The sequence below is a fragment of the Hyperolius riggenbachi genome, chromosome 3, assembly GCF_040937935.1.
Source record: "Hyperolius riggenbachi isolate aHypRig1 chromosome 3, aHypRig1.pri, whole genome shotgun sequence".
Lineage (NCBI taxonomy): Eukaryota > Metazoa > Chordata > Amphibia > Anura > Hyperoliidae > Hyperolius > Hyperolius riggenbachi.
The window spans coordinates 169,064,538-169,079,211 of NC_090648.1; the positions used below are offsets into that span (position 1 = coordinate 169,064,538).

The window sequence follows — 14,674 nt, forward strand, 5'->3', positions numbered from 1 at the left end:
TCTTTATTTACAAAAACACTTACTGAATGGCACTTGCTCAGTCCAACTGCCAAAATGGTGTGCAGCCGACCAGAGAGCCAGCGGGTATCTTAGTATAGATCCTTTCCATGGAGTACTTTTATTAAAGTATAAAGGAGATACTGAAAATCCCCCATGATGAGATGGACTAGTTCAAAATCTGTCAGATCTGTCAGCTTTTTACTATTAATAAATGATTTAAAAATGTCAGCACACCACAATTAGAGATAGTCAAGATGCAAATAATTCTGACTGGCATGCAACTTTCATGCAAAGTGCATGCATCTTGGAATAGGGACAGTCAAAATCAATGGGGAGTTTATTTGACTAGCCTCATTCCCAACTGCATGACATTTGCATGCAAGCTGTAATTATTTGCATCTCACTGACCATCTCTAACCATAACAAAGGTACCTACACACTTGCGATAACTGTCGGCCAAAATGGCTGATAGCGACCATTTCAGCCGACGATTGTTATGTGTGTACAGCGGCCAATGATTAGTCTTCCTCAGGCTTACCAAACACACAATTGGAGAAACTCACTCCCAAACCGTTCTCTGCTGCTTTATAAAGCCTGCAGGCTGCTTATAAGCCAATGAGAAGTGCACACATAATACACCTAGCTTGCAGTGATAATCAAGCAGAAGCTGAGCAACTCAGCCAATTAGTTGGAGAGGGCTTTAGTTGCATATAGACAATGGCTATATGACCAGCAGGGGGCACCAGCGTGCAGGATATTCCCTCTCATCTGCCCCCCTCCCTAACTAAAATGCATGGGATACTACAATAATTAAAAAGTCTTAATTAGTCTTCCTCAGGCATCGGGCACTGTTAAGGATCCATCTTGTCGGCCCTTAACGACCCCCAATGCCCAAATATGGCTAAGGCTCAAGGCTAAGGCTAAGGATATGTCTGTGCAGCATCGTTCCCCGAATAGTTGCCCGGGAATCGTTACCCAATGCCCTGATGCGGGACAATTATTGGACGTGTGTACGTAGTTTAAGACTAATTTTCATCTAAGTGAAACGTCAAATAGCTTAGTAATAAAAAAAATATAAAATATTTATCTGATCCCATCCAATCAGATTAATGGAATCAATTGGAAAGCGTATTGATCCCACTAATCTGATCAGATTGACCGCCACGTTTTGTTTGTGAGTGTGAATGATCAATTGTTTATATTATATCGGTGGCAGGAAATGATCAATCTTCCAGCTATATAAACGCTAAATAATAATATTTTTGTTTTACCTCCTGCATTGTGTGTGTGTGTGCATGTTTTCTACCTGCAATGTATTTTGTTTCCACTAGATGTCAGCAGTTCTGCATCACTTCAATGCTGACTACATCGTGTTCTCCATGGTAACCTGTAAACAAATCGTCATTGCCATAGCAGGGGAAGCAGCCATCCTGCAGACATCTCCAGCATTCAGCATGAGCGTCAGAGCCTTTACCTCGTCTGTCCGAGTGGGGAACTGGAATGAAGATGTCTCTCTGGATGAGGTGAACAGACCACTCAGCACTACATTAGTGGAAAGATATGAATCCTAACAAAGGGAAAGTGACTATAAGAGCTGGTTCACACTGACGCTTGGCGGCGTTTACCACCACGTGTTCGGGACTCGTCGGCTATTACCGTCGATTGTGCAAATGCGGCGTTCCTATCCCGATTGACTGCGTTGTTTCAGCCAGCCCTAGAAACCGCATGTGTCGTCCAAGGTCGCCTAGCCGCCGCGGCTTCATGTCCCCTCGCGGGGACGAAAAACGCAGACGCGACGGGAAGCCGACGATTGCCATTCGAGATGTCACAGGACGACGCAGCTTCCGGCCGCCCGAACTTTACCTAACCTACCTCTCACACTGCATAATGGCCACATTGTAACGCAGCTTGCCACACTGCAATGCACCACCTATATGAAGTTCACATAGCGGTGGGTATGTTGCAGAGTAAAGGCATACAGTGTGTTACTGTAAAAAGTGTGCAGTAACAGTGAAGAATACTTTTCATTGACTATATGCTTCACTGTACTTCACTGTATATGATGCAATGTGTGGATAATTTGCAGCGCTGCTTTTCTGATCTGCTGTGTTGCGTTGCTGTTGTCACACTCGCCCGCTGCGAATGTAGCCTATACATAATAGCCAAAAACTGGGTACCCTCTATCAATTACTCCTGCTGATATCTGGAATTTAGCTACACCATGCTCCGCTTTGTACAGAATTTTAGACATTTTTTTTAAAGATTTTCACACATGTGGTATTAGATTAGTAATTTATTGAAAAACTACCGCCCGTGCATTTATACTTTACCTGTCTGTTTGCAATTATCACCTAGCTGTTATGTTCACTTTCACTATTATCGCACGTGCACCTGATCACCCACATTGGCTTAAAATTTCCCAGCATGTGCAATCGCAGTGCGTGTAGAGACAGGACACTAAAGGTCCCCTCTACAGGCTTCCTAAACAACAACAGTGGCATCACTTGTTAACATGACAGGTACTCCTGCTGTATCCCTGAGCTGTCTATGAGTGCAGCAAGAGGGCGCTCGTTAGGAACTGACTTGGGGTGAAACATTGAGATCTGAAATGATGCTGATTAAGCTCCCCTCCAGAGCTCTAGTGCACCACATGCGGTAGACGCCAATGCAGTGGCAGAATTAACACAGTAAGTTTTTTTTCTTCTGTGGAACAGTAAAAAAATACATATTGCTCCAACTTTGCGTGTTATACACCAACACTGCATATTGGCAGCTGTGGTGCAGTGCGGTGCCGTGCCTGCACCGCCAAAAACAGGCATTTAGGGGTTACCGCATTAGTACACACTAATCCCATCTGGCAGCCGGCCAAACAGGAAGTTACATTCTCTTGTGTTCACTTCCTGTTTTTGGAATGCGGAAGTGTATTGCTTCCGCACATGCACACTGCACTGCCACCACCATCATTTTTAAAAATCCATGCTTGGCCATAGACTAACATGACTTCTGGCCTGCCACAGATCCTCACAAGCCGCCGCGGGAGGCCCACGGTAATGTAAGTATTTACCTGCATTATCTGGGGCACCGCACTGCACCGCATTCAATGTGATTTAACCCATAGGCTTACATTGCCCTGCGGTAGCAGTGCGGTAATATGCAGCAACGCAATGCCCCAGTGTAAAAGGGGCCTAAAGGTATCTGATTATATCATTCATGACAGTGGTCTTTTAAATCACTTTGTATTGATTTCCATGAATTGTATCTGTATATAGGATCTCTTGAAAGATTTTTTAGAGAAGAGAGAAAAGGGGGAACTTCTTTTACAGAAATCAAGCAATTTTAAGAAAAAAGTTTTGCAGAAGGTAAGTAGCCAGTAGTCATGCACTTGTTTTTTGACTTATTAATCAAAGCAGGTAAAAGTGAAAGTTCAGCATTTGCTTAAAGGAAACCAGAGTTTTTTATACATACCTGGGGCTTCCTCCAGCCCCATCCGCCCCATATTTTATTTTAAACAATACCAGCTGCCTGGCAGCACTGCTGATTTATTTGGCTGCAGCAGTGCCTGAATAGCACCAGGAAAAAGCGTGCAGCTAATCTTGTCAGATCTGACAACTGTGTCAGAAACACCTGACCTGCTGCATGCTTGTTCCGGGTCTGCGGCTAAAAGTATTAGAGGCAGAGGATCAGTAGGGCTGCTGGGCAACTGGTATTATTTAAAAGGAAGTAAATATGGCAGCCTCCATATACCTCTCACTTCAGATGTCCTTAAGGGCTTGTTCACACCTATGGCGTTTTTGCCCTTTTTTCAAGCACCGGCGATTTTGAAAATCGCCCTAAAAAGCCTGTGCAATGATTCCCTATGAGAGCGTTCTCATCTGAGCGGTTCATTTCTGATCCACTCAGCAAAGAGCTACCTGTATAGAGTGACCATATTTTTGTGGGTCCAACCTGGGACGGGGGGGGGGGGCGTGGGGGGGGAGGTGTGGGGGGGGGGGGCGCGCGCAGCGCGCCGCGGCGAAAAGTGGGAAGGAGTGAGGAGCACGCAGCGGCGAAGACTGGGGGAGGGCGGCTGCGGCGCGCGCAGCGCGCCGCGCCGAAAAAATGGGCGTGGCCATGACATTGTATGGGCGGAGCTAACGTAATGATGTAACAGCGAGGCATAAGAAAGCAGTGTTTACGCCATGATGTGGACAAACGAGACTTTGTATCATGGGTGTGCAGAAACTGTGTGATGCTAATAGTATACCGTAACCACAAAGCAGCAAACATAGCCATCTATGACCATTAAATAATAAATGCAGTAACAGTTACCCCGGACACCAGAAAATAAACGCAATAGGCAACATGTCAGTATAAAATAAATGCAATGCGGGCAAACATGTCAGTACAAAATAAACGCAATGCGGGCAACATGTCAGTACAAAATAAACGCACTGCGGGCAAACATTTCACCAGAAAAGAAACGCACTGCGGCCAAACATTTCACCAGAAAAGAAACGCACTGCGGCCAAACATTTCACCAGAAAAGAAACGCACTGCGGGCAAACATTTCACCAGAAAAGAAACGCACTGCGGCCAAACATTTCACCAGAAAAGAAACGCAATGCGGGCAAACATTTCGCCAGAAAAGAAACGCACTGCGGGCAAACATTTCACCAGAAAAGAAACAATGCGGGCAAACATTTCACCTGGAAAAGAAACAATGCGGGCAAACATTTCACCTGGAAAAGAAACAATGCGGGCAAACATTTCACCAGAAAAGAAACAATGCGGGCAAACATTTCACCTGGAAAAGAAACAATGCGGGCAAACATTTCACCTGGAAAAGAAACAATGCGGGCAAACATTTCACCTGGAAAAGAAACAATGCGGGCAAACATTTCACCTGGAAAAGAAACAATGCGGGCAAACATTTCACCTGGAAAAGAAAGCATTTACTCACCTGGCAGAAGTGTCCGGCCTCTGGCGCGCTGCTCCGTCCCGGGACCGTCTTCCTTCTCCTGCTCTTCTCTCCCGCGCTGACAGGGCTACGGCAAGATGGCGCCCGAAGCCCTGTACTAGTGACACAAATAGGTCTCCAGTACAGGGCTTCGGCAGCCATCTTGCCGTAGCCCTGCTCGCCTGCCGGTGTCGGAAACAGACACCGGAAGACGAGGCTGGAGCGGGGCTGCGGGCAATGAACTGGCACGGCGTCTATAGACGCCGCTGCCAGTTCATTGAGGAGAGAGTGGCCAGAGTCCCGAGGCCGGGACGTCCCGCTGCTGAAAGCGGGACGTTTCCCGGGACCTCATTAAGCCTGGGACAGCGGACCCCGAATCCGGGACGTGTCCCGGGCAATCCGGGACGTCTGGTCACTCTAGCTCTGACTGAAGTCAGACTGGATTAGCTGCATGCTTGTTTCAGGTGTGTCATTCAGCCACTTCTGCAGCCATAGAGAGCAACAAGGCTGCCAGGCAACTGGTATTGTTTAAAAGAAAAATCCATACCCCTCTCAGTTTAGGTTCCCTTTAAACAGCGGGGGGCGGGGCAGACTGCGACAGGAATCCAGTTGTTAGCCAATTCAATGCAGGCAGAAGACAGGGAGGGAGGGGAGCAGTAGCAGCAGGGCAGAGCAGGGCGGCGGTGGGCCGAGGACGGAACACTGATGTCACATACTCCCGCAGCTGGGACGTCCTGCATCTAAAAGTGGGACTTTTCCTGGGACCCAAGCCAGCCTGGGACAGGGGACCCCGAATCTGGGACCCGTCCCAGGTAATCTGGGACGTATGGTCACTCTATACCTGTACCATTTTCAGAGCGTTTTTGCTCAATAGAAGGTATAGAGAAATCACAAAGCACTTGAAAATACGCTTTGTATAGCGATTTCCCCAGCGCTTTGATGAATAAACACATTGTATTTATTCATTTCCGGATCAAAGAGTTCACTTCCTGACTTGCGTCAGGAAGTGAAAAAAGCCGAATGGCTCTGCAGAAGCACTTAGAAAAGCGCTTTTTAAAAAACGCAGCAACCATGCAAGCGCTGAGAGGGGGAAAAAAATCACCCACAAAATCGAAAAATCGATGCCATCAGCGACTTCGATTTTAGATGTGAACAAAGTTTTAAAGTACCCACTTAGGTTTCACTGGGCTGCTCTGAGCAATTTCTCCAGTTTTGCTGTAGTTTTTTTTTGTTTTTGCATTGGTCTTATTTTTATTTATTTATTTATAAAGTGCCAACATATTAGGCAGCACTGAAATAAGCACACTCATGATAAATCTGCCATATCGTTTCATCAGATATTAAATATAAAATCTGAACTGGAGGCTGGGATCCCACAGCTTCATGGGTGTAACAATAGGGGCTGGGGCCCCTGCACCCGTGGGCACAACTAAGACCCACCGGGCGCCCCTGCAGAAATTCTGAGCGAACCCATCCCCCCCCCTTCCCCGGGGCCCGCCCAGGGCCGTTTTGGGGGGGTGGACGGGTCGCAGCACGAGGGGAAAGCCATGGCCCCACTCAGCGGGGAGGAGGGGTGGTCCCCCCCCCCCCCCTCCCTCACCTTGGGCTCTCCCCTCTGCGCTCCTCTCCAGCTTCAATAACTGTACCACATACCTTCCGTGTGTTCTACCGCGGATGCTTCTCTCTCTAGCCTCTGACGCGACTCCCTGTATAAACAGGAAGTAGCATCGAGCACTAGAGAGAGAAGCATCCACGCTGGAACACACGGAAGGTATGTGGCTCTGCCGCTGCACGCCGCTGCACACACACATTTATTGAAGCTGGAGGGGAGAGCCCGAGGTAAGGAAGGGGGTGCACCGACCCCCCTCCCCGCCGAGTGTTGCCATGGCTTTCCCCTTATGCTGCAACCCCTCCAGCCCCCCAAACCGGCCCTGAGCGGGCCCCGGGGGGGGGGGGGGTTCGCTCAGAATGTCTGCAGGGGTGCCCGGTGGGTCTTAGTTATGCCCCTGCACAGCTTGGACATAATTTGGAGCTGGTAAGCTGAAATGGATTAGTAAGACTGCATCTTGAGCAATGATATTTTATTCTGTGAGCCGATGGAGGGTTAGCATCAAGTTATAATACCTATTTGCTTACCATATGGCGCTCCCTTGCTGGAAGTGACTGCTTCCTGTGCTGGGTGACAGTATATTCCAAGCTGCCGCATTTCTGGTTGCTGCATCCAAAACTTGTTCCACTGGACAGTTGACAGGGCATCAACAACCCGGGGTGAAGGTTTAGCCTCAGAAAACATAGGACAAAATGCCTCACCATATGTACCACCACAGGGCATGAGGAGGCTGTGAGGTTATTAGCAGAGCCGGCCCTAGACTTTTTGCCGCCTGAGGCAAATTTTGAAAAAATTGCCCTGCACCAACCCCCCCGTCCCCCCATGGGCCCGCCGAGCTGGAGGGGTAGCGGGCAGGACGGGGGTATTGGGGCTTGCGGTGGGGAGGGGGGTCGGACCCCCCTCCCTCGCCTGGGTCCCACGATCTGCGCTCCCCTCCAGCTTTAAATGGCGAATAAGCAGCGGACAGTAAGAGGCACGGTTGGGGGATCACTCACCTCTTCCTCGTTCCAACATGTGCTCCACTGACGTCACTTCCTGCAACGTCGGCCACGTACAATACAGTGGGCGGCGTTGCAGGAAGTGACGTCAGTGGAGCGCATGCTGGAACAAGGAAGGTGAGTGATCCCACACCTGTGCCTCTTACTGTCCGCTGCTTATTCGCCATTTAAAGCTGGAGGGGAGCGCAGATCGGGGGGCCAGGTGAGGGAGGGGGGGTCCGACCACCCTTCCCACCGCTAGCCCCAATACCCCCGTCCTACCGTCTACCCCTTCAGCTCGGCGGCCAGCCCCCCCCCCCCCCCCCCCGCACCCACAGACGGGTGGATGCCGCCCCTAGAAATTTTCCGCCTGAGGCAAAAGTTTCACCCCGCCTCATGAGCGGGCCGGCCCTGGTTATTAGTTGCCTCTCCCACCCCCATATTGTTGCAATTAAAGAGCACTGCTTTATTCTCCAGCTTTTCCCCATTCCTCCACCACCGGCCCAAACTGGAAAGGGTTCTAGTGGTGCCATATTATTATTCAGCCCAGCCTCCCAAAACTCCTGTTTTCATACAAAACAATGTTGTAAGTGGTCCACTGTTTCCCTAAAAAATACAATAGCACATGATTTTTGTTCCAGCCCTTCCCTAGCAATCCTTATCTGTAATGAGCATTAGCTCTGTAGTTACTTGTAGGTAATTCTGTCCACCCAAGAGAAGCTGAATGGAGCTGTAACTGAACCTGTCTTGCAGAACCAACAGCGAGTGCCTGCAAGCTCTGATACAAGCATTATGGCCTCAGTTAGTGACAACAGTCATGAACATGAGTACACAACTTGATGACATTGTTATGGGAAGCTAGGAATCAGAATAAAAAGAAGTAGCAATCAAGCTACGGCAGGACAGATGGTGCCTGGGGCCCCCAGGTACACGGGGCTGGAAGTAGTCATGTATGCAATTAGGTGCCAGGAAATTTTGGCTCAGGGCAAAGCCAAAAAATGGTTTGCCCTTTTCCTGCAAAAGTCCCCTCCAGGCCGCTGTGGACTCAAGAGTAAGATGTAATTTGTCTACCAGCTATTGCTGACGCCCGAATTACACAGTTTTTATAGTAATTTGTCTTTTGACGGCGCACAAATTACTGTCTGAGCGCTGCTATAGCCATAATTCACATTACGGCCTATGGTGGCACATGATGTGCCCAAATGTCTCGCCCCTGCAGTGCTGATCCATCTCTATGGCCATAGACTTCCCATCTCATATGGAGTCCTTACATAACATTAACTTTATCACTTTCTAACATTCTGTTACCAACATAGTCAACACCGAGTAATATTATAGAACACGTTCATAAATGCTGTAACTAGTAGATCACCAGCTGTTGACTATCGTTCCTCTCTGTAAACAAGGCTGAGCTCTCCGTGTCCAAGGACGGCCTCCTCCACTTTGGTGATGTGGTGATGCTGCTAAATCCAGAGAACAATGAGCCGTCATTAAGCAATCCCTCTCCTGTGGATGGAAACTACACTCTGTCAGTGAATCCAGATGAAAGTGCATTGAATCTAAAGAGCCACCTAACAGCACCGTGTGGAGTCAGTGGAAGCAGCAATGTCAAACCTTGTGCCAGGAATGCTTTCATTATCACCAGGTATGTCACACACGCAATCAAGTCCCATTTCTACAATAAATTGAAAACCGCGGAATCAGATTTAAGGTGGCCACACACCATACAATTTTTTTAAATATCTGTTCAATTTAGGAATTGCAATCAATTTTTCTGACTGATTGTAACATTTCAAAAATATGACCAATGTACCATACACCTATGTTCAACTTTTTCCTCAATTATAATAAAACTGATTGGAAACTCAGAGAAAATTGCTAGGGTGTGTATATTGACAAATTAACAATCCAACACATACCATACAATCTTTAGTAGAAATTGAAGAGAAATATCTGGCATTCCGGATCGATTTAAATAGAAAAAAGCGGGAAATCCGATCGGATTTTTCAGTCAAATGAAAAAAAAGCTTTAGATTTTTTCGAGAGATACGATTCTTTTTATCGAATTACTGTAAAATCGTATCATTTTATTGTATCGTGTGTGGCCACCTATAGTTTTATAATGTCCTTCTAGTGCTATGCACTCCACTGCGCGCTCCTCCAGAGACCTATGTAAAAAATCTCCACATAGCGTAATACTGTATAACCAATATATTATCTTATGCTCCACAGTGTGGGTGCGAGTGACAACCGTGTCCACACGTGATCCCCACTACCCTAGAAGTCAAAAGGCTCACCAGATGCAGACCACCGTGATTCAGGTGGCACTCTCACATCAGTTTATATGTATCACTCAGGACATCAGTGACCATATCCAATTTCAATAAAAATTGCCTTTAATAAAAACATATAACAAAATCATCGCGCAGCATGTCAGTCCAATTGTAAAAAACACACTGCGCCTCTCGCGCACTTAGGTAACTTACAGACTCCGTTTAGGGATAGATTAGCGAGTCATAGCGGCAAGTCTCTCCGGCATCAGATGCGTCTACTTTCCACCAGCCTTTCCACGGTGTCCCGCTATCCAGGCTCCTGCACCTCCAGACTTCCGCGTTCCGACCCACGTGACCTACGTCAGGCGTACTGGCGAGCCAGTACACCTGACGTAGGTCACATGGGTCAGAACGCGGAAGTCTGGAGGTGCGGAGCCAGTACGCCTGACGTAGGTCACGTAGGTCGGAACGCGGAAGTCCGGAGGTGCGGGAGCCTGGATAGCGGGACGCCGTGGAAAGGCTGGTGGAAAGTAGACGCATCTGATGCCGGAGAGACTTGCCGCTATGACTCGCTAATCTATCCCTAAAGGGAGTCTGTAAGTTACCTAAGCGCGAGAGGAGCAGTGTGTTTTTTACAATTGGACTGACATGCTGCGCGATGATTTTGTTATATGTTTTTATTAAAGGTAATTTTTATTGAAATTGGATATGGTCACTGATGTCCTGAGTGACACATATAAACTGATGTGAGAGTGCCACCTGAATCACGGTGGTCTGCATCTGGTGAGCCTTTTTACTTCTAGGGTAGTGGGGATCACGTGTGGACACGGTTGTCACTCGCACCCACACTGTGGAGCATAAGATAATATATTGGTTATACAGTATTACGCTATGTGGAGATTTTTTACATAGGTCTCTGGAGGAGCGCGCAGTGGAGTGCATAGCACTAGAAGGACATTCATACTTTCACAGGAGGAACCACAGCGCACTCATTGGACTTTATGTGATTTTTATATTGTTTGTTGTGTGATTTGCATTTAACTATATTAATAGGTTCATTAATAACTGGGCAGCGCAGCTGAAATTTACAAGTTATAGTTTTATAATGACCGCAAGCTAATTTAAACCCTGCATGCCTGTGATAGCCCCCAACATCTTGTAGCAGTAGATGTTGCTTTCAGGACTTGGAGCATCATCAGCGATGAACAGCTAGAGTTCACTCTGTTCACAGCCACTCTGGTTGCTCGAGATGTATTAAGAAGAAACTTTCTACAATGGTTCTTATTTATGCAGATTATGGTGTATAAAAAGAAATGAATGAATAAATTGGTTTCAACTGCACACCCGTTTCTGTTCTAAAAGGCTCCTGTTGTGTAATTTCTTCAGTTCTTATGAGTGAAGGAGATTCCCAGGCAATTTATAATGCCTTAGGTTACGTACACAAATGCCATAACCATCCAATAACCATTTTACTGAATTGCCCTACAGTTGTGTCTTTTTATTGTATCGTGTGTAACCACCTTTACTCTCTATGGTACCTGTAAATAAGAAAAAAAGAGTAGTGTGGTTCTCCCCACCCAAGCACTTTTAGGCCTGGAACCCACTAGGAGCGCTTTGTGATCTGAAAAGCTCTTGCTAATGTAATGCTATGGGTGTGATCCCACTTGAGAAATGTGATTTTATAAAAATCCCCCCATAGCAATATATTAGCAAGACTTTTTTCAAATCACTAGCGATTAGAAAAGGCTGCTAGTGGGATTGAGCCCTTATACTCTTTGTCCCCCAGGCAGGCTGGTATCTGGCACTGCTCCTTTCCCCTCCCTGAGAAATGGCATCCGACATAGTCCATAAGGTTGGAAGGTAGTCTGCAAAATTGGGGGCAGCAAAGTTTGCTATTGTTTTTTTCATTTTGTTTGTAGTAATGTTCTGATTGCTAGTTATGAAAAAAGTGTTATTCAGGTAAGGTGAGAAGATAATTTTAGTCCATCATTTGTATGATTGCAGGTACAACATGTGTAAGACATTTAATCATTGTAGTTTATCTGTAAAGTGACTGTTTTCATATCCTATTCGGTGACAGTGTGGACGGCAGCAGACAGGGAGAGCCTCTGCATTATGGACAGAACTTTGTTATGCGCACAACAGATGACTTTATGGGACATGTAAGTGAAGAATGAACTTTTGTCATATACTGAAGTAGAGGTGGTCAATGAATGAGATGTAAATAATTCTGAGGTGATGTAAATTATAATCTAATTTTATGCAAATTTGTGCAGCTTGAAAATGGACCAATCAAATGCTAGATTTAGTCGCCCCATATTAAAGCTGAATACATTTGTGTATAATTAGCATAACATTTAGATCAACTCTGACCTAGTTGCATCTCATTGACTATCACTATACTGAACCCTGAAATATACTTTACCTTGTAATTAATGTTTATTATAATGTTGCATATAAATAATAATCATAATAATGCTTCCATTCTTTAAGTATGACAAGACTTATTTCTAAAAATGGAAAAAAATAAATAAGAATAAAAAAGTGTACAGCTTATCCATTAGCAACCAGCTAAAATCCTTGTTTTATTTTTCAGTAATGAACGCTAAACGCAGAATGGTTGCTATGACAACTAATCAAATTCCTTCTCCTTTTTCTTTTCACGTCTTTTATAAAAGAGTGCACTCCTATATAATGGATATATATCCTACACAGGGCAATAATAAAGTCATTTTTTATCTATATCTTTCCAGTTATATTTGGCAAGTGACCAAAAAACATTTTTAAAAAGCAGTAAGAAATCTCATTTGCAAGAAGTGAGTTTAGCGGATGAGCTGTCTTATGAAAGCTGCTGGCAGATCGTCTATTTGGATCCACAGCTGAGAATGGAACATGAAGGACTGCCTGTTCCGGTATGTAGATAGACTGTGCTGATATTATATAGTAATGTCTTCCTCTCCCCCAGCTTCATAGCTGTAATGTACTGTACTTTTCTGCCAAAACCTTGTCTGCATATTTTTTCTTTTCTTTTTTTTCTTTTTTCTTTTCATATCAAATATTAAACCTCATGTATTAAACTCAAAAAAATATTAATGCACACATTTTTTTTTTTTTTGCATCGGGACAAAACAAAACCATTTTAATAGAACAGTTATCATGTATTAATATTATGAATAATACCATTATATATAATAACAGTAATAATAATATGATTGTTGACTTTATTATGACTGTTATTGTTTTATTTATTATCGGCTTGCTACAGACGTTATTCATTTCATATTAAATTATTGTTGCTGTTGCTTTTATCTTGATAAATTATTATTTTTTAGTTTTGGTTTTTTTTTGTTTTTTTTTTTAACCTCATGCTGGGAAGTACCCAAAAGAGAACACATCTGTAGCAGCATCTGTCTGTGCCTCTCCCTGCCCATATTATCAGTGTGCTTATATGACCACATGACTTGGAAAGCACCAACTGTAGCGGCATCTTTGCCTCTCCCTGCCCATGTGATCAGTGTGCTTATATCACCACATGACTTGGAAAGCACTAACTAACTGGCTGCTGTAAGAGATTCTAAAGCCGGTTTTTAAGAAAGTTCTGAAGCTTATTACGTGTGGGAGGTGTTGTTGGGTGACAGCAGCAGCATGACAGTGGGGCTGTGGTTGGAAACCGATAGCTGTGCACATGGTGGTTGATCAACCTAAGTCCACAATTAAGGGCATTATGAATAAATGCACAGTATGCATGTATGAGGTTAACCACAGTAGCCACTCCCAGTGGATAAGTGAGGTCAGTACACAAATAATACAATTCCTGCAGTTCTAACAGGCAGAGATCTGGCTGTAGTACATTCCATATACCACAGACAACATTAACTGATGAATATGAAATTTGGCTTAGTGGTTTTAGTATTAAATTTGCAGTAGCAACACAGTACTATAGCAATACCAATGAGAATACTTGACTCAGTTATGTAGGCTCATATAAATGTGAGGTATCCTAGGCAAGCCTGTGTCTGTATCATACATATTATGGCGGCAGTCCTGGGAACGAGTGTTGCTAAGCTTCTGTGCTGTGTATTCTTCTGTAGAGTGAGGAGTATAGGTGAGCATATCCTGATTCACATTCATCATTTAGTGATCTGCTATGATAGATTATGAAACAACATTGTGGAGCAGCTATGCAAACACTAGATTCTTGGTCACGGCAGCCCAAAACAATTGTCTCAGTGAATGATCATTTAGCATAAGTAAGGAGCTTGAAGGCCAATTTGGTTGGGAACTCAATTACCTTTCCAGTTTGGAGTAATGTGGAAGGACCCAGAGTATCTGAAGAAAACCGACGGAAAGACAGGGAGAATATCTAAACTCTATGCAGACAGTGTCTTGGCCAAGATTTGAATCTGGGACCCTAGCACTGCAAGTTGAAAGTATTAGGGCTGGTTCACACGGACGCTTGGCGGCGTTTACTGCCAAGCGTTCGGGACTCGTCGGCTAAACCCTCCCTTTCAAGTGAATGGGAGCGTTTAGCATAGCGCAGTTACCGGTGATTATCGTCAATTGCGCAAGCGCTGCCTTTCGATCCCGATTTAACACATAGTGCCGGCCCTAGAAGCCGCATGCGACGTCCAGGGTCGGCTAGCCGCCGCGTCTTCATGTCCCCTTGCAGAGATGAAAAACGTTGACGATCGCAGTACCGCGCCCCCGAACGAGATGTTACAGGACGAGGCGGCTTCCCGGCCGCCCCAACGCCGCCTGCCGTCTGTGTGAATTGGCCCTAAGTCACCTAGCCTCTGCGCTGCCCTTCTTAAGAGAGAAAATGAAAGCAGGACAAACATTGAGCTGATCAGAAGCAAACATACACTGAAAAACTGCCTTG

General features: G+C 45.5%; 1 protein-coding gene across 1 annotated transcript in view; it reads left to right on the top strand.

The window, feature by feature from the left end:
- Window positions 1-965: 965 nt before the first annotated feature.
- CFAP161 (cilia and flagella associated protein 161) overlaps window positions 966-14,674 on the top strand; it is a 33,367-nt gene continuing 19,658 nt past the window's right edge. Inside the window, exons 1-6 of the mRNA XM_068272478.1 lie at window positions 966-1,010; window positions 1,332-1,523; window positions 3,270-3,359; window positions 8,929-9,167; window positions 11,876-11,957; window positions 12,549-12,707. Of these exons, the coding sequence (XP_068128579.1) occupies window positions 987-1,010; window positions 1,332-1,523; window positions 3,270-3,359; window positions 8,929-9,167; window positions 11,876-11,957; window positions 12,549-12,707 (786 nt within the window). The 5' untranslated portion in view covers window positions 966-986. The remainder of the gene's footprint in view (window positions 1,011-1,331; window positions 1,524-3,269; window positions 3,360-8,928; window positions 9,168-11,875; window positions 11,958-12,548; window positions 12,708-14,674) is intronic.